This window comes from Heterodontus francisci, chromosome 5 (assembly GCF_036365525.1).
Source record: "Heterodontus francisci isolate sHetFra1 chromosome 5, sHetFra1.hap1, whole genome shotgun sequence".
Taxonomy (NCBI): Eukaryota; Metazoa; Chordata; class Chondrichthyes; order Heterodontiformes; family Heterodontidae; genus Heterodontus; species Heterodontus francisci.
The window spans coordinates 15,685,486-15,706,904 of NC_090375.1; the positions used below are offsets into that span (position 1 = coordinate 15,685,486).

The window sequence follows — 21,419 nt, forward strand, 5'->3', positions numbered from 1 at the left end:
ACTCTCCACTTGCCTAGATGGGTGCAGCTCCAACATCACTCGAGAAGCTCGACACCATCCAGGACAAAGCAGCCCGCTTGATTGGCACCCCATCTACAAACATTCACTCCCTCCACCACCGATGCACAGTGGCAGCAGTGTGTACCATCTACAAGATGGACTGCAGAAAAGGCTCCTGAGACACCGCGTTTCAAACACGCAACCTCTACAACCTAGAAGGACAAGAGCAGCAGTCGCATGGGACCACCACCACCTTAAAGTTCTCCTTCAATCCACACACCATCCTGACTTGGAACTATATAGTCATTCCTTCACTGTCGCTGGGTCAAAATCCTGGAACTCCCATCCTAACAGCACACTGACTGCAGCGGTTCAAGAAGGCAGCTCACTCAAGGGCAATTAGGGATGGGCAATAAATGCTGGCCTAGCCAGCGATGCCCACATCCCAGGAACGAACAAAAAAGTTTTCTGCTGTAAAAAAACCAAGAATGAAATTATCTATTTTTGCCTCTCAAATTCTGCACCATTGCTTTTTTTCCCCTATTGTTTCAAATCCCTCGAGGCACAGCCAGATTAAACTGCTGCAGCAATTGCGTAGGTTCAAACAATGATAAATTATTGCTGACCTGGACACAAGGTAATTTTTATTCTTACACATTTGTTATCGATATGCAAGATTAAAAAAAATGGAGAGTTGAAACTACTGTTTCAAAGTAAAATAAAAATAGCTGTACAAAAATTTGTTTGCTTTAAACAATTTTGTTGCAACACTTCATTCCTCAATTCCCTGAGGTGTCCAAAAATCTATCGATCTATCTTGAACATGCTCGACTACTGAGCATCCACAGCCAAACTTATAGCACCTCCATACTTGCCCAGTGTCATTCATGGTATACATATTTACACAGCAGTGCTCTGTCTTTCAGAGGTAGCCCAAAACTTAGCGCTCAACCACAATATCCAAGGAAGCATCCATTATAGCATCTGCTTACTCGACCATGTCTTTATTTACCGCTAGACTTGACTATTCCAATGCACTCCCGGCCAGCCTTCCACCTTTGACCCTCCGTAAACTGGAGGTCAACCAAAACTCTTGCCTGGGTTCTTACTCGCACAGTCTCCTTCACCCATTAGCCCTGTGCTCACTGAGCTACACTGGCTCTTGGTTAAGCAATGCCTAGATTTCAAAATTCTCATTCTTGTTTTCAAATCCCTCCATGGCCTCGCCCCTCCCTATCTCTAATCTCTTCCAGCTCCACAACCCTCAATACCTGTGCTCATCTAATTCTGGCCTCTTAAGCAGGCCTGAATTTAATTGCTATCCCACTGGTGACCGTGCCTTCAACTGTCTAGCCCCAAGCTCTACAAATTCCCACCCTAAACCTCGCCGCCTCCCTCCTTCAAGATGCTCCTTAAAAACCAATCTCTGACCATGCTTTTGGCCATCTGCCCTATTAACACCTTATGTGGTTTAGTGCCAAATTTGGCTTTTCAATGCTCCTGTGAAGCACCTTGAAGCTTTTTATTACATTAAAGACTACATAAATACAAGAAATTGTTATTACCAAAATAACATGAACATAAATAGTGGCCTATGTATTCAGTGACATATTAGGTTATGGGCTGTGTCAGTTCCTTGCATTACATCAACCAACAAAACTGCAATAAAGCTTGTATGGAAAATAACTGACATCTGGGAAATATTTTTCAGAACACAGGAAGGAAAAAGCTGAACTGATAGCAAAACACAATGACAACAGACATTTTTCCCAGTGTTCCTGCACTGATTTTATAAAACAGCAATTTCCAATTCATCTAACACCTGCCCAAGGAGATATGACTGCACAGCCTGTGCAAGCCATGGCCCTATAACTCCAAATTTAGATACATTATATCAGATTTATAATGGCTACAGACAAGGTCTTACTTCCACAGACTATACCCTTTCTCAATTTAATTTCATTTTGCAAAGTTCACAAGGGATGATGTCGCTGAATATCAATTAAGAACCCTGTAAAGAGAACAAGCAATTCTGAAATTTTGAAGGCAGCACATTTACCTGGATCACATTTTAAGCGCGAGGGAAAATTCAGTGCAACCAAATCCTTGAAACCCAAATAACTGAAGGACTTTGCCTAAATAATGCATGATAAAAAGCGAATACCGTATACACACACAAAGCAGATTTAACTCTGCTAAATGCATCGGTACATATCGGTTATATCAAAAAGATCCATTAAATACACTATTGAAACACCATGCTTACCTGATCTGCTTTACCAAATCGATGCCCAGCCAGAATCATATGAAAAGCAAATTTGCGCACCATCGGAGATCGCATGTTGATGAAACAGTGGGCAGCTTGTTCGAGTAAAAGTGCACTTCGGAGGTCAGAATCCTGCATTTAAAAAAAGACAGTTGGGGGGGGGGGGTCCGTATCACTGCAAGTTGCAACATTTATTTCAACATAATTTTAGTATCCAGCTTAGTGGTAAACACTTTATACAAAGAGGTGATAACTAAATATTACACCAATGAATAATTATCTTAGGACTCTCAAAGTGATAAGTAACGTTTTACATTTTTGCTGTGAAGTGAAGCTCTCGCAGGGACGCTCCTTAATCAACATTCTTTTCTCTTTTGCAAAAGTCATGCCCCAAGCTGTTCCATAACCTCAAGCAATAGCTTTTGGCATCAAAAGCTTCAACATTGGAGATGAAGATACTGTACAAGTTGGTCTGAAATGCAGTTGGGCTAGAACATCTTTTCAGGGAGTTACTCATGGATACATCCCTGCTCCCCACAATCAATTCTCTCTCTGATCTGAGTGTGAAGAACCTATGCTAAATCAGAATCCAAAGCCTCCATTCGATGTCAGAAACTGAGCTTTGACACCTTTGACACTTGGAGAGCCTTCCAGTTCACATTTCATTTTGACAATCTTCATGAAGTGATGAGGGACAATGAAAGAGAGAGCATGAAAAGGGAACGAAAAGGGCAGTGGGACTAACTGGACTGCTCTTTGAAAGAGCTGCAGACTTGATGGGCCGAATGGCCTCCTTCTGCATGTACTATTTCTTTGATTTTATGAGTCAATCATGGAGAAAAGCAGTGAATATTCACAATTTTCAAACAGCTTTCAACTGACTGAAGCCTTCTAGCGGATATCAGAGCCAAAATAACCCAAGTAGCCTTCAATGGATCATTAATGTGTAAGTACCCTGGGCAAGAAGAAACGTTTGCAAAGTTTGCCGCAGAACTAAACTGCAAGGCAGATTATGGATCAAAAAAGAAGCAAAGACACTAGCAATCTGAACATCTGATATGGTTGACAAATCAAAGCCTCAGATAACTGCAGAGGGACGCAGTCACCACCACAAAGGGAAAGCATCTCTGATTGATCTCATGGGGAAAATCAAAGCAAATGGACACTGAACGATAATGAATGGTTCAGTATTCTTTGCATTATAAATTCAAGTATGCAATTGCCTTATGCTTCAATTCTGTTGCACTATACTGGAATATCTCAATAGCAGAGAACTGATGCACCATAATATTACTGCCCAACAACACTGCAGGTTCTTTTTCCAATTCACCTGCTTACCGTTGCATCAAGATGACCCTATATAGTTAAGACCAGCTAGCATAAATTAATGAAAACAAGAGAGGAACTACATCACTTCAATATTTACGAGAATAGTCCCCGAGATGAGGAACTTCAGTTACAAGGATAGATCGGAGTAGTTGGGGCTGTTCTCTTTAGAAAAGAGAAGATTGAGAGGTGATTTGATCGAAGTGGTGTCCAAAATCATGAGGGGTCTGGACAGAGTAGGTCAGCGCAGCTGTTCGCACTGGCAGAAGGGTCGAGAACCGGACGACACTGAGTTAGGCTGACTGGCAAAAGAATCATGAGGAAAAACCTTTTTAAGCAGCAAGTTAGGATCTGGAATGCACTGCCCGAGTGTGTGGTGCAGGCAGATATAATCGTGATTTTCAAAAAGGAATTGGATAATTATTTGGAGAGAAAAAAATTGCAGGGCTATGGAGAAAAGGCAGGAGAGTGGGACGAGCCGAGTAGCTCAGAAAGCTGGCACAGACCCGACGGACTGAATGGCCTCCTGTGCTGTAACCACTTTATGATATTAGATGACCTCATAACTCATAAGGCAAGTTATTTGCCAATCTATAAGTGCAAATACAAAATTACTCCTCCAATAACAGACTTAAGAAAAACATTTGATGTTTAAAAATTTTACTTGTTCGAATCATGAACACTTTCCACTATAGAAACCAAAAGAATGAAAATGTCACTGGAAAAAGGTTCATTCTCATTGAGATTGCTCTGATAATTCTGAATGGTCTTAAGCAAGTTATAGGCAGATATTACACCTCATTGGTGTCTATGACGCACACAAATATATTCTCTTGGAAGATGTTAAAGACAATTTTATAATCAGACCTGTGGTGCATGGAAACAAAAAGAGCTCGAACCATGACAATACTCTATTTACAGAGTATACAATACTGATGTAAGATGCCAGCAGAGTATCAAACTCCAAATGCAAGGAATGTGCAACTTTTCCTACCTCACTTGTCATCCGGATAAGAAGTGTTGCAGCCTCGGAATATTTGGCTTGGCTTTTTAAAATTTCAGCACTCAGTAAAGTGCATCGTTCAGCGAGTACCAGATTCCTAGGATGGAGCAAGTGTAAAAAAAAATTAAAATTACAAGTTACGCCAAATTAACCAAACTAAAATCATATTAACTTCCTTGCATTTTAGGCTTATAGCAGCTGTAGAATTTCACCAAGTGGTAATTAACTCGGGAATCACGAGAAGTCTGCAAGATGGAAAAAACTGTGTTTTCCAAATTGTCCAGGAATAATGCCTTATATTGGACATTTGCTACAGCAATGAGAAAAAGCTATTGAGCCCATCCCTGTCTGATAGCATGGTAACTCCATCAGGTCATCATCTATTCCAAAACTAATTTCAGCAACTGTACCTACAGTGGCGCAGTGGTTAGCACTGCAGCCTCACAGCTCCAGCGACCCAGGTTCAATTCTGGGTACTGCCTGTGTGGAGTTTGCAAGTTCTCCCTGTGTCTGCGTGGGTTTTCTCCGGGTGCTCCGGTTTCCTCCCACAAGCCAAAAGACTTGCAGGTTGGTAGGTAAATTGGCCATTATAAATTGCCACTAGTATAGGTAGGTGGTAGGGAAATATAGGGACAGGTAGGGATGTTTGGTAGGAATATGGGATTAGTGTAGGATTAGTATAAATGGGTGGTTGATGGTCGGCACAGACTTGGTGGGCCGAAGGGCCTGTTTCAGTGCTGTATCTCTAAAAAAAAACATCCAGCTACACCACACTGAACACAAAATGCAGTCGTTACTTGCTATGAAAACTCATTCGTTACAGACAAGCCATACATCATGATCGATCTGACTCCAATTTAGCTAGGTTTAAAACAGTATACAACTTGTACTCTTCCAGTGCGAAAACTCATACTTGCTTCCATATCAACACTATATTAAAGGAACTGATATATCGCCGAAACTTTCATAGCAAAGAGTTTAAATCTCTCCTCAGAGCATAGTGATTCCAAGAATCTTCTCCAATGCACCCTCTTTGAATCATCAAAACCCTTCAGAGGAGGTATGGGGGGGGAAACAAGACTGGATACAGTGGATTTATCAGTTAGAGCTGCAAATCTAGCTTAGACTTGTATTGTGAATGATTTCTTCTGATGCATCCCAATGCAAGACTTGCTTTAACGAGCTAGTCATAGTAGTTTCCTTCAACTACTTCACAAAAACTCATGACAAAGGTCAAGGCACGAGAAGTAAAAAGTCAGGTAGCGGAATGCATTGAAAGATGGCTAAAAAAAAACAGAAAACGGGGTAGGAATTAAGGGAGATCTCAGACTGACAAAGTGCGGAGTGGTGTGCTGCAGAGATCTGTGGTTTGCCATACACAATGATTTGAACTCAAAAATTGGAGAGAAGGCGTCAAAATTTGCAGATACCAAATTTGGGGCACAGCTAATAATTTAAAGAAATACCAAAATACAGCAAGACAAACTGGCTTGCAAAGCAGGCAGATAAATGGCAAATGAAACAATATAGTGAAGTGTAAGGTGGTTTATTTTGGTGAGAGGAATAAAGAGGCCACTTGTTCCTTGGAAGGTAAGAAATGAAATGAGATAGAAGAGCAAAACAATCTAGAAATACAGATATAAAAATTGTCAAAAGCAACACAAGTTGATAAGATATGAAGAATGCAAACAAAGCATTGGGATTCATTGCTAGAGGAACAGAATACAAAAGCAGGCACCGTTAAATTGGTATAAAACCTTGGTTAGATCACACTTGCTGTACTACACTTGCTGTTCTGGCCCTCCATACCATAAAAAAGGTTTACTAGATTAATACCTGGAATGAGTGGGCTGTCTTATGAGGAAAGATTGGACAGACTGGGCCTGTTTTCACTGGAGTTTAGAAGAGTGAGGGAAGAACAAACAAAGAACAGTACAGCACAGGAACAGGCCATTCGGCCCTCCAAGCCTGCGCCGATCTTGATGCCTGCCTAAACTAAAACTTTCTGCACTTCCGGGGTTCATATCCCTCTATTCCCTTCCTATTCATGTATTTGTCAAGATGCCTCTTAAACGTCCCTATCGTACCTGCTTCCACCACCTCCCCTGGCAACAAGTTCCAGGCACTCACCACCCTCTGTGTAAAGAACTTGCCTCGCACATCCCCTTTAAACTTTGCCCCTCTCACCTTAAACCTATGTCCCCTAGTAACTGACTCTTCCACCCTGGGAAAAAGCTTCTGACTATCCACTCTGTCCAAGTCACTCATAACGTTGTAAACATCTATCATGTCACCCCTCCACCTCCGTCATTCCATTGAAAACAATCTGAGTTTATCCAACCTCTCCTCATAGCTAATGCCCTCCAGACCAGGCAACATCCTGGTAAACCTCTTCTGCACCCTCTCCAAAGCCTCCACGTCTTCTGGTAGTGTGGCGACCAGAATTGCACGCAATAGTCTAAGTGTGGCCTAACTAAAGTTCTGTACAGCTGCAGCATAACTTGCCTATTTTTATACTCTATGCCCCGACCGATGAAGGCAAGTATGCCGATTGCCTTCTTGACTACCTTATCCACCTGCGTTGCCACTTTCAGTGACCTGTGGACCTGTACGCCCAAATCTCTTTGCCTGTCAATACTCCCAAGGGTTCTGCCATTTACTATATACTTCCCACCTGCATTAGACCGTCCAAAATGCATTACCTCACATTTGTCTGAATTAAACTCCATCTGCCATTTCTCCACCCAAGTCTCCAACAGATCTATATCCTGCTGTATCCTCTGACAATCCTCATCATTATCCACAACTCCACCAACCTTTGTCATCCGCAAACTTAATCAGACCAGCTACATTTTCCTCCAAATCATTTATATATACTACAAACAGCAAAGGTCCCAGCACTTATCCCTGCGGAACACCACTAGTCACATCCCTCCATTCAGAAAAGCACCCTTCCACTGCTACCCTCTGTCTTCTATGACCGAGCCAGTTCTGTATCCATCTTGCCAGCTTCCCTCTGATCCCATGTGACTTCACCTTTTGTATCAGTCTGCCATGAGGCTTGATTGAAGTTCTTAGATCCTGAACGATCTTGACAAGGTGGATGTGGAAAGGATGTTTCCTCTTGCGGGTGGGTCCAGAACTAGGGGGCACGGTTTTAAAATTAGGGGTCACCCTTTTAGGACAGATGAGGAGAATTTTTTTCCCCCCCCGAGGGTTGCGCGACTTTGGAATACTGCCTCAGAAGATGGTGGAGGCGGGGTCATTGACTATTTTTAAGGCAGAGGTAGATTGATTCCCTTGCCGAACAAGAATCTAAGGTTATCGGGGGTAGATGAGAGTATGGAATTCAAAACACAAACATATCAGCCATGATCTTATTGAAACGCGGAGCAGGTTTGAGGGGCCGAATGGCCCACTTTTGCTCCCAATTTGTATGTTCGTATTTAAAGTGGGTGGAAACTCTTGCAGCGCATAAATACTGCATAGACCAGTTCAGTCAAATTGTCTGTTTCCATGCTGCAGATTCCATGCAATTCTATGTAATCAAATAGATAAAATTCTACACTTAAACCCCCATCCAAAACCTTACTAACCCTGTATCATACAGGGGTAGCGGTGGCGTAGTGGTATTATCACTGGACTAGTAACCCAGAGATCCAGGGTATTTCTCTGGGGACATGAGTTAGAATCCCACCACAGAAGGTGGAATTTGAATTTAATTAATAAATCTGGAATTAAAAGCTAGTCTAATGATGGCCATGAAACCATTGTCGATTGTTGTAAAAACCCATCTGGTTCACTAATGTCCTTTAGGGAAGGAAATCTGCTGTCCTTACCTGGTCTGGCCGACATGTGACTCCAGACCCACAGCAATGTGGTTAACTCTTACATGCCCTCTGAAATGGCCTAGCAAGCCACTCAGTTGTACCTAACTGCTACAAAGTCAATAAAAAAGGAATGAAACCGGACGGACCACCCAGCATCGACCTAGGCACCGGAAACGACAACGGCAAACTCAGCCCTGTCGACCCTGCAGAGTCATCCTTACTAACATCTGGGGGCTTGTGCCAAAGTTAGGAGAGCTGTCCCACAGACTAGTCAAGCAACAGCCTGACAGTCATACTCACAGACTCATACCTTACAGACAATGTCACAGACACCACCATCCCCGGGTATGTCCTGCCCCTCCTGAAGTCCCCAGCATCACAGATGCCAGACTTCAGCCAATTCGATTCACTCTGCGTGATATCAAGTAACGAATGAAGGCACTGGATATTGCAAAAGCTATGGGCCCTGACAATATTCCGGCAATAGTACTGAAGACCTGTGCTCCAGAACTTGCCGAGCCAAGCTGCTTCAGTACAGCTACAACACTGGCATCTACCCTGCAATGTGGAAAATTGCCCAGGTATGTCCTGTACACAAAAAGCAGGACAAGTCCAACCTGGCCAATTACCGCCCCACCAGCCTGTCAATCATCAGTACAGTGATGGAAGGTGTCATCAACAGTGCCATCAAGCAGCACTTGCTTAGCAATAACCTGCTCAGTGACGTTCAGTTTGGGTTCCACCAGGGCCACTCAGCTCCTGACCTCATTACAGCCTTGGTTCAAACATGGACAAAAGAGCTGAACTCCAGAGGTGAGGTGAGAGTGACTGCCCTTGACATCAAGGCAGCATTTGACAGAGTATGGCATCAAGGAGCCCTAGCAAAACTGAAGTCAATGGGAATCAGGGGGGAAACCCTCCGCTGGTTGGAGTCATACCTAGTGCAAAGGAAGATGGTTGTGATTGTTGGAGGTCAATTATCTGAGCTCCAGGACATCACAGCAGGAGTTCCTCAGGGTAGTGTCCGAGGCCCAACCATCTTCAGCTGCTTCATCAATGACCGTCCTTCAATCATAAGGTCAGAAGTGAGGATGTTCGCTGATGATTGCACAATGTTCAGCACCATTCGTGACTCCTCAGATACTGAAGCAGTCCATGTAGAAATGCAGCAAGACCTGGACAATATCCAGGCTTGGGCTGATAAGTGGCAAGTACCATTTGTGCCACACAAGTACCATCTCCAACAAGAGAGAATCTAACCATCTCTCCTTGACATTCAACGGCATTACCACTGCTGAATCCCCCACGATCAACATCCAAGGGGCTATCATTGACCAGAAACTGAACTGGAGTAGCCATATAAATACCGTGGCTACAAGAGCAGGTCAGAGGCTAGGAATCCTGAGGCGAGTAACTCACCTCCTGACTCCCCAAAGCCTGTCCACCATCTACAAGGCACAAGTCAGGAGTGTGATGGAATACTCTCCACTTGCCTGGATGGGTGCAGCTCCAACAACACTCAAGATGCTTGACACCATCCAGGACAAAGCAGCCCGCTTGATTCTGTACACAGTCAGGAGTGTGATGGAATCCTCCGGATTTACATTACTTTCTCAGTAAACAACACGTCAGAAATCTCAAAAGGAATCCTGGATTAAAATTATCTGTTTCCCTCGTCTCTTTGCAGGCAGCTCATGAAGTATTTCATTGCTACGAATTTAGTTCCTTTTCTATATTAGCATTCCTCTTCAACCCTTGCTCGATTAATTTCACGACTCCCTCTTTCATTCTCCTGATGCAAGGCCAAACTGAAAGCTGGTTCCTAGCTTTAAACAGTTTCAGCCAATACAGAATTTCAAAACTTCAAACTCAAGATGCTTTTCGAATTCCCTGAAGTTTTTAACTATTCCACCTCACATCAAGTGTTTATTCCCAAATGACTTGACCAAAAACGTCACATACTTGCACAGGTCCTTGTATGTCTGAATAGCTGTCTCCATGTAATGGGTGGGATATTGTCTCTGTGCTCCAGGCTGAAGAAAAACTGATGCTGCCGCCATTTCCTTCAATATGTTAAAATTTTACAAAAAGGAAACATTACTCTTAAGTATTACTATAACACCCAACATTTCTACAATGTAATTTTACAATATTTTTCTTGAGTTAGATTTAAGGTATGTCTGATATGCAACATCCTGAGATGGATCAAAAATAAAACCAAAAAAATGAATATCACATGCATCAATATCAAGTATATTATAGCTCGTTAGGTTCACAGAATTAAGAAATCAAGGATAAAAATTATGTTCAATTGCACCCCCTTGCAGTATTTAAGACTCAAATGTTAATAAAAGCCTCAACATTACTCTGATACTAACGTGTTTATTCAGTTCTCTCTCAAAAGAAAGGCAAAACTAAAATTAATAACTGGAAGCCAGTCCCACAAAACTTAACTTTGGCAAGATACAAGATTTAAGTGGATATTATAAAGGTATCCCATGCAAGACACGACAGGCTCAATTCCACCATGGTCTATATCAGCAAGTACCAACTTCCTCAGAATGAGACAGCACAGGAGTCCATTCAGCCCACTGTCTTTGAAAGAGCTATCCAATCAGTCCCACTCCCACTGCTCATCTCCCATAGACCAGCAAATTCTCCCAGTTCAAGTAGTTATTCAAGTCCTTTTGAATCTGTTTCCACCAGCCTTTCAGGCAGTGCATTCCAGATTATAACTCGCGGTGGAATAAAAGGTTTCTTCCTGTTGCCTCTGGTTCTTTTGCCAATTATCTTCAATCCCAATAGTTTTGTTGTTCAATATTTTAACAAAAAAATTTATGAACAAAATGTCTTAGATTTATATCAAGTACTGTGCCACACCGACTAGGAAGATGGTCTGATGCTCAGTCTGCTGATTACAGCATCGGGTGGATGGAAAGAGTAAGATTGATCTCTACCTTGGGTGGGATAGGGAAAGAAAAAATAATTCAACCAGTGTCCCCTGCTGGAAGTGCATAGGTGCCAATAGAATCAGGTTCAAAGGTGATGCCTCCCATGATCGAACAGCTTATGGACAGTCAATATTCACAAATAATGATGATCACCTAAGCAAAGCAGCAGAGGGCCACCAGCACCTATCTATTCATACCCTAACAAGGAGTCTATTGTCTTTGAAAGAGCTATCCAATCAGTCCCACTCCCAAGAAAGGCAAGCAGAAAAGGAAACTGGCAGAAAATTAAGTGTAATAAAAAGTATGAATCAGATATAGGGCCACATACATGACCCACCTGAATAATATGCAATATTCTGTATTTTGAGTTATTAATTTTGCAGGTAACTCATGCACTGACATACCCATTACATTTTCGGTATTAGAGCGAGGTTGAAAACCATTTCCATTTGACAATTACAAATGAACATATTATAATTCAGCACAGTAAGTCAACATTTATGTAACAGATTTACCTACTCTAGAACCCCACACAGTATGTGTTAATTTAGATTGAGATTATTTTTATTTTTATTTCTTAGTACCTTCCTTTAGATAATGTTAATTATATCTTTTTAAAAGGTTTGCCTTCCTTCTAGTCCTTTTGGTCGTGTTCTGCACCTCTGGTCACTCAAAACATATAGTTTATGTATGTTGAAGCTAATTACTTAATTTTTCAGCCGTTAAGCATTTCTTCCCTCCATGTTTGCAGTTATTATGAAGCACCAGTTCTCCATTGCTGACATTTTAACAAGACTGTCAAATTAACACAGAAGCAGTGAGGGGTTAAGAAAAGGTGGTGGAGAGTTACAGTTGGGTGACAAGAGTATACTTGTACAATTACACCTTGTCCCACCCTCCTTGCCCCAAGGATCCACCCTCGGGGGACTCCCAAGATGACACTGTGGGCAAGGAAAGAAAATCTACTGCTAGAGGCGATTTGGCTATATATGTATATGCAAAAACAGTACCAAACAAGCTGCGACACAGAGCTGGAAAAGAAAAGGAGGCATGCAGAGGATAGTGTGGTCGACAAGAGAGAGGTCGAAAAGAGAGAGGTCGAAGAGGGCTAATGCATCATGGCCAGTATCCGGGAATATCATTCACAATTTTGGTTGGGGCCACTTCAGTGCTGTGGCAGGGAAAGGATTCCTAGTTGGAGGGCTTCAAACAAGGAAATGCAGGAAAGGTGGGCAGAGATCTCAGAGACAAGACATTCAAGGACCCTAATGACGAAATATACAGAAGTCACAGCATGGAAATTTGGCACAACCAGGCCCTATATATGTTTAACCACCATGCAGACAAAATAGATCATAATCACACTTATCAATCTGTTCCAATAGCCCTTCAACCACCTACCAATCTAACCTTGAATGGTGACTGCTTGAGGCTAAAACTGTCACCCGAGAAGTCAATTTCATAGCCTCTCAATTTTGTGCAAAGTTTCCCCTGCCCTCGGTTCTAAATCTCTTGCACTTAATCTTGTATCTATGGCCCTTCATCCTTGACTCCTCAACTACTGTAAACACTGCTATCTACCCTGTTCCATTCTTTCATAATTTTAAACACTTCTAGTATATTAGGGATGGGCAACAAATGCTGACCTTGCCAACAACACCCCGACCCCATGAAAGAATTAAAACAAACTGTGTAATCTGCAGTGCTCTAACAAAAAAACACAATTTTCAATTCTTTAAAGCTCTCATAACAGGCAGTATCTGACTGAATTTGCATTGTGACATATCTAAAGTCTCAACACTTGCCATCATGTGGAACCCAATACTACACACAATACCCCAACTGAGGTCTTACAAAAGCTTCTATATTGGCTCATTGCTACCTCTTGGCTAAGCTAGAGGTCAAACCGAGAATTCAATTAGCTTTTTAATTATACAATCTATCAACCCACGCTGCTACCTTTAATGAACTTTTAACTCCAAGTCCCTCCGCTCTTCTACAGCACAAAATTCACTTCAATTTAATTTTTTTAAAATGCAAGCCCGCATACTTACTCACATTGAATTCTGCCATTTATTTTTTTTTTTCGCCCTTTCACCCACCTTACCAATATCCTTTCTCATTTTTGTTTGGTCTTCTACAGAATTAATTGTGTCCCTTATTTTGGCATCACCTGCAAATTTTGACACCACTCCCTCTGGGCCGATAACTAAATTATTGACATATACAGTGAACAGAAGTGGCCCAGAACTGAACCCTAGGGGGCATAACACACGTCTAACTACTCCGGAAAAACTGCCATTAATTTCTACCGTCTTCTCCCCATGAAACAATTTTTAATCCATTTTTCTTCCTTCCCCATTAAGTCCATACCCATCAACATCTCTAGTTAGCTGTGTGCGGCACACTGGCAAAAGTTTTCTCGAAATCCATGAATATGACAACCCCTGTTTCTCCCTCATCTACAACGTCTGTTACCTCCTTAAACAATTCCATGGAGTTTTTCCAAGCATAATTGTTCCTCTTTGAAATCCATGCCAGCTACTTCTAATTTATTATGTCTTCATGGTAATTTCTGCCTCAATTAAAAGATAATAAAATTTTCCCTGCCACAGATTTTAAGTGAAATGGCTTGTAATTAGCCCTGTCTCCCTTTTTAAAAATGGGCACTACATTGGTCACTCTCCAGTTCCATTCCTGAGCACACATCCACATTCAATAGACAAAGAAATATTGTTTCGAGACCTTCTGCAGTAACCTCCTTCGACCGCTTCATTGCCCTAGGATGTATCCCATCAGGTCCTGGCACCTGGCTTTCGCCTTAACCTTGTTAACTTGACTAAACTTTTCAATCCATCACAACATCGCTCATCTCATTCTGAACTAGTTATGGATTCGCCACCTGCCAGATATCCTTCTCCAGAGCAAAGGCCAATGTGAATTTTTTTCTTTAATACCTGGCTATTTTTGATTATCCTCAATGATATTCTGGTCAATGCAATTCTGGTCGCCACACTACCAGAAGGACGTGGAGGCTTTGGAGAGTGTACAGAAGAGGTTTACCAGGATGTTGTCTGGTCTGGAGGGCATTAGCTATGAGAGGTTGGATAAACCCGGATTGTTTTCACTGGAACGACAGAGTTGGAGGGGCGACATGATAGAGGTTGACAAAGTTATGAGCAACATAGACTGAAGAGTCAGTTACTAGGGGACATAGATTTAAGGTGAGAGGGGCAAAGTTTAGAGGGGATGTGCGAGGCAAGTTCTTTACACAGAGGGTGGTGAGTGCCTGGAACTTGCTGCCAGGGGACGTGGTGGAAGGAGGTACGATAGTGACGTTTAAGAGGCATCTTGACAAATACATGAATAGGATGGGAATAGAGGGATACAGTCCTCGGAAGTGCAGAAGGTTTTAGTTTAGGCAGGCATCAAGATCGGCGCAGGCTTGGAGGGCCAAATGGCCTGCTCCTGTGCTGTACTGTTCTTTGTTCTTTGTATATACAATCCTCTTGCTTTTAAAAATTCTATGACTGATATCTGAAAAATACTTACTGTTCCCTTTGACGTGGTTTGAATTTTATTTCATACATCCTCTTAAGCTTTCCTGATCTCGCTCCACCTCTTCAATTATTCTGCCGTTTTTTTACATTATTCCTTTAGCCCTCATCTTCAATTCTAGTTGGTTTTAAGTCTCTATTTATCCATCCATCCTAAAATCAGCTGTTTTCCACTTTAATAGACTAAAATACCCCAGTGTTGCTCCACAGTCAAGTCTGCCAATTTCTCCTTCCACCAACTTCAATTGGCTGAATCCTGATCTTGCTAAAATATGCCCTAACCCAATCTGGTGTTCTTGTTTTTGTGCTGACTTTTTCCGCTTCCTATATGAATCTCAAACCTCATTGTATTATCATCACTACTCTCAAGATGAAAGGGAGTTTGAAGATGGGATGATGGTTAGTGACGACAGATGGGTTCAGGGTGGACTTCCCCCACACCCCCCCCCCCCCCCCCCCCCCGACCCCTAGAGGATAGTGGGGGGAGGGGGGATGGGGTGATAATAGAAAAGGGCCAAAAAGGGCAGGACATACAAAAGCAATTCAAGTCAAATTGGATACTTGGTTAATAATGCAAAATAATGTTCAATAGGCTAGGCCAATGAATAGATGCAGCAGATGAGATTAAACACTGAAATGAAAAGTCATGAGATTAGGGAGAACAATGTGGGGTACATAATGAATGCGAATATGTTTGAGGTATGGCAAGAAAGATTGAGGGGTTAGTGAAAACTGCAGTTCACCATTTGCAGCAAATAAAATTGAGGATCTGTGACAAATCAGAAGTGTGACAGACTGATACCTCAGCTAAGTGAAGTCACATTTCAAATGTTGCTTTTAGTTTAGTCCCCATATTATAGGCAAGATGAAGGGTGATTGACGAGAGTCTAGAAGTCCATCAGACTGATTTCTGAACACAAAGAACTGAGTTAATGAAGAAACAGCATCTCTCCATTTTTATTCTTTGGAGAGGATGATGATAATCAGGAAGAACGGACAGAGGTATTTTCAAAAATAAATTCAACAGGTATGAAAAATTCTAATTCAAAAAAAAATTCAGATCACAAGATTCCAGAACAAGTTTTCACAGCTTAGAATTAATGTTGCCAAAGGAATACCACAACTTTAAGCAACACTTTTCTTAAGAGGCTAATAAGATTGTGAAAATGGATCATCTGTTTATTTAAATCAGACCAGGATCAAAAGGACGAGATGAATTCTTACGAATTCTAAAATCACAGTGAAGAACCTACAAAAGGTTTGGAAGGGTAGGCTGGACCAATATTCTTTTCTGACCCAAATATTATGATCTGGAATGTATTGTCTTGTAGGATGCTGGAAACAGATTCAGCAGTAGCTTTGAAATGGGAATCAGCAAAATACTTTGAGAAAAAATTGCAGGGATGTGGCACTAAATAGATTAGTCTCAAAGAGCTGGTGCAGAATTGATGGGCTGAATGGTGTCCGCCGTGCTGTACTAATCCTAAATTCTATGTTATATTGTCGGCAAATTAGTCATATACACTAAAATGGAAAAGATGATTTAAATGGGAAAAATAACAAATAGCCAAACGTGCATTCAGACACATTTATAACCATGGTTTTGACCTGGTTTTTGCATATTCTCTCAAGACCATTTGTTTGCTTACGGCTTCAAGCTGATAAAGGTAATTAAAATTGTAAACTTTAACAAAATATCCGCTCAATGCCACTATGAAATGACTCAGTTGTGCCAATAATTAATGTAGCATTGTGCCTTAATCCCACCCAACTGAGCAACTTTAGCAGTGACACTTTTTAAACTGTTTAGCAAAGTTATTTCATAAGTTAATGGCTAGCACACAGAACCACATTTGCCATCACAGTCTTATTTATTTTCCCTTAGTGGGGGCAGGGCTAAGGTGAAGAGGAGCTGGGAAAATACAAAAGGGACACAGATCTATCTGTTCAACGTATCATGCACGGCACCTTAAAATCAGTATGTATATCTGTATGGAAAGACTTCAATATGCAATTTTCAAAGTAATTTACATATTCACGACATTCAGGCACTCTGCCTTTTTGGTATCCTTGCCCAACCTCAGTTCAATAATTTGGATAGTTAAGCACTTACCAATGCTCCTGCTGCATATAGCATTGCTTGATCATTGAGGAAATCTTTCTTTGCTGTATGGTAGCAGCTGTAGGCCAGGTCATAATGTTGAACCAAAAAACACAGATCTGCCATTTTTCTTATCTGTAACTCTGGAGCTTCTGGTGGATACCTAATTAAAATTAAGCAGTGAAATAAATGCAAGCAAACAAAAACTCATTTCCCCCAATTGTTACAATTCCCAGGTTCAAACATAGCAAATTAGATTGATCCGATGGCACACAGATTGAAAGTATTTCTTCTTCACTCATACAAAGCAGAGCTACCACATCTTCCAAGAAAACAACTCAAAAGGTTTGCAATCACTGTGCACCCAAAAGGGAAATTACATGGTTAAGTCTGAACAATTCTTCTTTTCAAATGCAACAATGTGAAGCCTTTAAGAATAACCCCCGTTTATCTCCCTGGCCTAGAATATATATATCATTTTGAACATGACTAACAGTGAAAACCTTCCAGCCAGAAGTTAACTCAATATAAGAACGCCTTTCCCACCACTGCCTTTTGATTATTTCCCCCCACATTCAAGGTTATGACCCTTCAATTTCTTGTTGTAATGTTCCAGTTTTGTGGTTGGGGGCGGGGGAGGCGGTGGAGGGCAATGTTTCCAGCTTGTCTTTCTGGTATCCCTCTCCTTTCATTTCAGTGTCAATCTTGGTCATAAAATATTTTCTCCAGCTGTACCCCAAAGCAAAGCCATACAACACCAACAGTTAACTAGCCCTTTCAGTGAGAAGTTTTGAATTTAAACATTTTTTAAATGTTGTCTTTTGGAATCAATTTAAACGAAGAGAATTTTGCCAAAAAATATTGAGCACTCTACTTACAATAGACTGGTGGCATTTTTAAGCTCATTTATGGTTTTCTCCGGCACTTTACTCCCACTGAACCATTTTTTAGTGGCCGTGAATAAAGAGCGACTTAGACCTTTTCTAGACACCAGCTGCAGAAACAGAAAAAATAAAAGCTGATTGTTTTAACAATTTACGAGTAATGCATCAGTTTAGACCTCCACAACACTATCCAAAAGGTGAAAGCTTTTATTCACAAACTCACTGCAGACTATGCAAAAATAATAAATGTGTGTTTTAACCCTCACGCATGGCCGCGTAGCAATCACAAAGGCACCATGCAGGTGTTCGCAAGCTATGCTCTTGGAGACTGTGTGCGCGTGGCCATGTAAAAATAATTTTAAAAGGTACCGTGCACAAAGAAAATTTAGAGGGATTATTGTTTTGAACATTTGTGACTCATATTTTTATCAATTGCAACTGCTGCCTAACAACCATTCTCAGATTGGTGGATAAGCAGGAACCCTTCACAGCTTCTGTTTGGTATCATAATTTTGTTTTTTGAAAAAACACATTTCAAGCTCTATAACAAAGATAGCAACGTGATTGATACATTCACAATTAAAGTAAAAGGAGCTGAAAAAATTAATTGGAAGACCCACTGGGAACAAGAGACATATCAAAAGCAAAATACAGCGGATGCTGGAAATCTGAAATAAAAACAAGAAATGCTGGAACCACTCAGCAGGTCTGGCAGCATCTGTGGAAAGAGAAGCAGAGTTAACATTTCGGGTCAGTGACCCTTCATCGGAACTGACAAATATTAGAAAAGTCACAGGTTATAAGCAAGTGAGGTGGGGGTGGGGCAAGAGATAACAAAGGAGGTCTAGATTGGACCAGGCCACATAGCTGACCAAAAGGTCACGGAGCAAAGGCAAACAATATGTTAATGGTGTGTTGGAAGACAAAGCATTAGTACAGATTAGGTGTAAATACACTGAATATTGAACAGCAGCAAGTGCAAACCTGAACAAAAACAGTGGGTAAGCAAACTGAACAAACTATGATGAAATGAAATAAATGCAAAAAAAAAAAGATTGTAAAAAATGTAAATAAAAAGGAAGAAATAACTAAAAATGAAAGTAAAATGGGGGGCTGTCATGCTCTGAAATTATTGAACTCAATGTTCAGTCCGGCAGGCTGTAGTGTGCCTAATCGGTAAATGAGATGCTGTTCCTCGAGTTTGCGTTGATGTTCACTGGAACACTGCAGCAATCCCAGGACAGAGATGTGAGCATGAGAGCAGGGGGGAGTGTTGAAATGGCAAGCAACCGGAAGCTCAGGGTCCTGCTTGCGGACTGAGCGGAGATGTTCCGCAAAGCGGTCACCCAGTCTGCGCTTGGTCTCCCCAATGTAGAGGAGACCACACTGTGAGCAGCGAATACAGTATACTACATTGAAAGAAGTACAAGTAAATCGCTGCTTCACCTGAAAGGAGTGTTTGGGGCCTGGGATAGTGAGGAGAGAGGAGATAAATGGGCAGGTATTACAAGAGACATATCATGTTTTTTCAAAGAAATTTATGCCCATCTTGCCCATTTCACTCTGCTATCTGTTGGACAACTTATTCTTTCCCAGGATCTGGGTGTCGCTGGCTAGGCCAGCAACAATTATCCATCCCCAATTGCCCTTGAGCAGCTGGTGGTGAGCTGCCTTCTTGAACCGCTACAGTCCATATGGGGTAGGTATACCCACAGTGCTGTTTGGAAGGGAGTTGTAGAATTTTGACGCAGCCATGGTGAAGGAACGCGATATAGTTCCAAGTCAGGAACGTCTGTGGATTGGAGGGAAACTTGCAGATGGTGTTCCCATGCAACTACTGCCCTTGTCCTTCTAGGTGGTAGAGGTCACTGGTTTGGAAGGTGCTGTTGAAGGAGGCTTGGTGCATTGCTGCAGTGCATCCTGTAGATGGTACACACTGCTGCCACTGTGAGTCAGTGGTGAAGGGAATGAATGTTGAAAGAGGTGGATGGGGTGCCAATCAAGCAGGCTGCTTTGTCCTGGATGGCATCGTGCTTAGAGTGTTGTTGGAGCCGCACTCATCCAGGCAAGTGGAAAGTATTCGATCACACTCCTGACTTGTGCCTTGTAGATGGTGGACAGGCTTTGGGGAGTCAGGAGGAGAGTTACTCGCTGCAGAATTCCCTGTCTCTGACCTGCTCTTGTAGCCACAGTACTTAAGACTAGTCCAGTTCAGTTTCTGGTCAATGGTAACCCCCAGTATGTTGATAGTGGGGGATTCAGCGATGGTAATGCCATTGAATGTCATGGAGGAAATGGTTGGATTCTCTCTTGTCTGAGATGCTCATTGCCTGGCACTTGTGTGGCGTGAAAGTAACTTGCCACTTATCAGCCACAAACAGAACACATTTATACAATTTGTTCCAGCAAAATATGTATGAAAATCAAATCTCCGAATTCACAGGGTGTAGAAACATGTATATTTAAGTCTCCTTTCAAAACTATCCAATTACAAAAAAAATTGAGTAACATTACTCGTGCCACGTTAACAGCCTCTTTCCTCCTCATCCAACTTTTCCTTTTTACAAATAGAGACTTAAAAGCAATAATTCTAGTGGTTTCATTTAACTGCCTGCAAAAATGAAAGAAAACCAATAAGCTTATCTTGCAGTCAGCTTAACTAGATTTTTATTTTTTTTAAAAATTGAACTGCAGCACAGTCACTCGTTTGTTTCAATCTCTTGTCCCAAAAGTTCAGTCGATTCTTTTTTTAAAGCTGCTTTTAATTTATTATGCCAATACATCACATTGGTATGCTGTGGTAATTTGCATAATGTGGCACAAACTAAGACTAAGCTTTATCCAGCAATTTAGCATGCTAAGTTTCAAAACTCAGCTAATTCACACGAGGTTTTTGACTCGTCAACACTTCACTTCCAATTCTTTCCAATCTAGCATCAGCTCTAAATGCTTGGGAGAAGGTTATCTTCTGCTCTCCACGAGGAGAGCTTAATGGGATGATGAGGTGAGAAATAATCGAAACAGCAGAGGGAGGAGTATCCATTGCGACCCATTTTTAATTTTGTTCTTTTCATTTTCAAAGTTATGAGATTTAGGGTGAGAATAAACATGCCCCCATCTTCAATACAGGGCCTTTCACAATCTCAAGACATTCCAAAACATGAGTCAATTAAGGCTTTTGAGTGGAGTCCGTTACGTAGGAAAAAAGGCAGCCAATTTGAGCACAGCAAGAACACAATGCAATAATGACCAGGTGACATTTTCCTGATCTTCGCTGAAGGATAAATACTGACCAGGACACCAGGGAGAACTCCCCTACTCCTCTTCATCAAGAAAAAAAAAAATGCCTTAGGATCTTTTACATTTGTCTGAAAAGGCAGATGGGGCCTCAGTTTAATGTTTTATCTGAAAGACAGCACACCTCTGACAGTGTAGCACTCCCTCAGTACTGCAGTGAGTGCGCCAGCCTAGATAATATGCTCAAGAATTTGCGAAATGATG

The 21,419-nt window shown here is 41.6% G+C and overlaps 1 protein-coding gene across 1 annotated transcript in view; it reads right to left on the reverse strand.

Moving 5' to 3' along the window:
* trappc8 (trafficking protein particle complex subunit 8) overlaps positions 1-21,419 on the reverse strand; it is a 231,467-nt gene that overhangs the window by 101,904 nt on the left and 108,144 nt on the right. The window contains exons 8-12 of the mRNA XM_068032627.1: positions 17,913-18,028; positions 17,047-17,197; positions 10,388-10,488; positions 4,587-4,692; positions 2,267-2,398 (exon numbers count right to left, since the gene is read on the reverse strand). Coding sequence (XP_067888728.1) covers positions 2,267-2,398; positions 4,587-4,692; positions 10,388-10,488; positions 17,047-17,197; positions 17,913-18,028 — 606 coding nt within the window. The remainder of the gene's footprint in view (positions 1-2,266; positions 2,399-4,586; positions 4,693-10,387; positions 10,489-17,046; positions 17,198-17,912; positions 18,029-21,419) is intronic.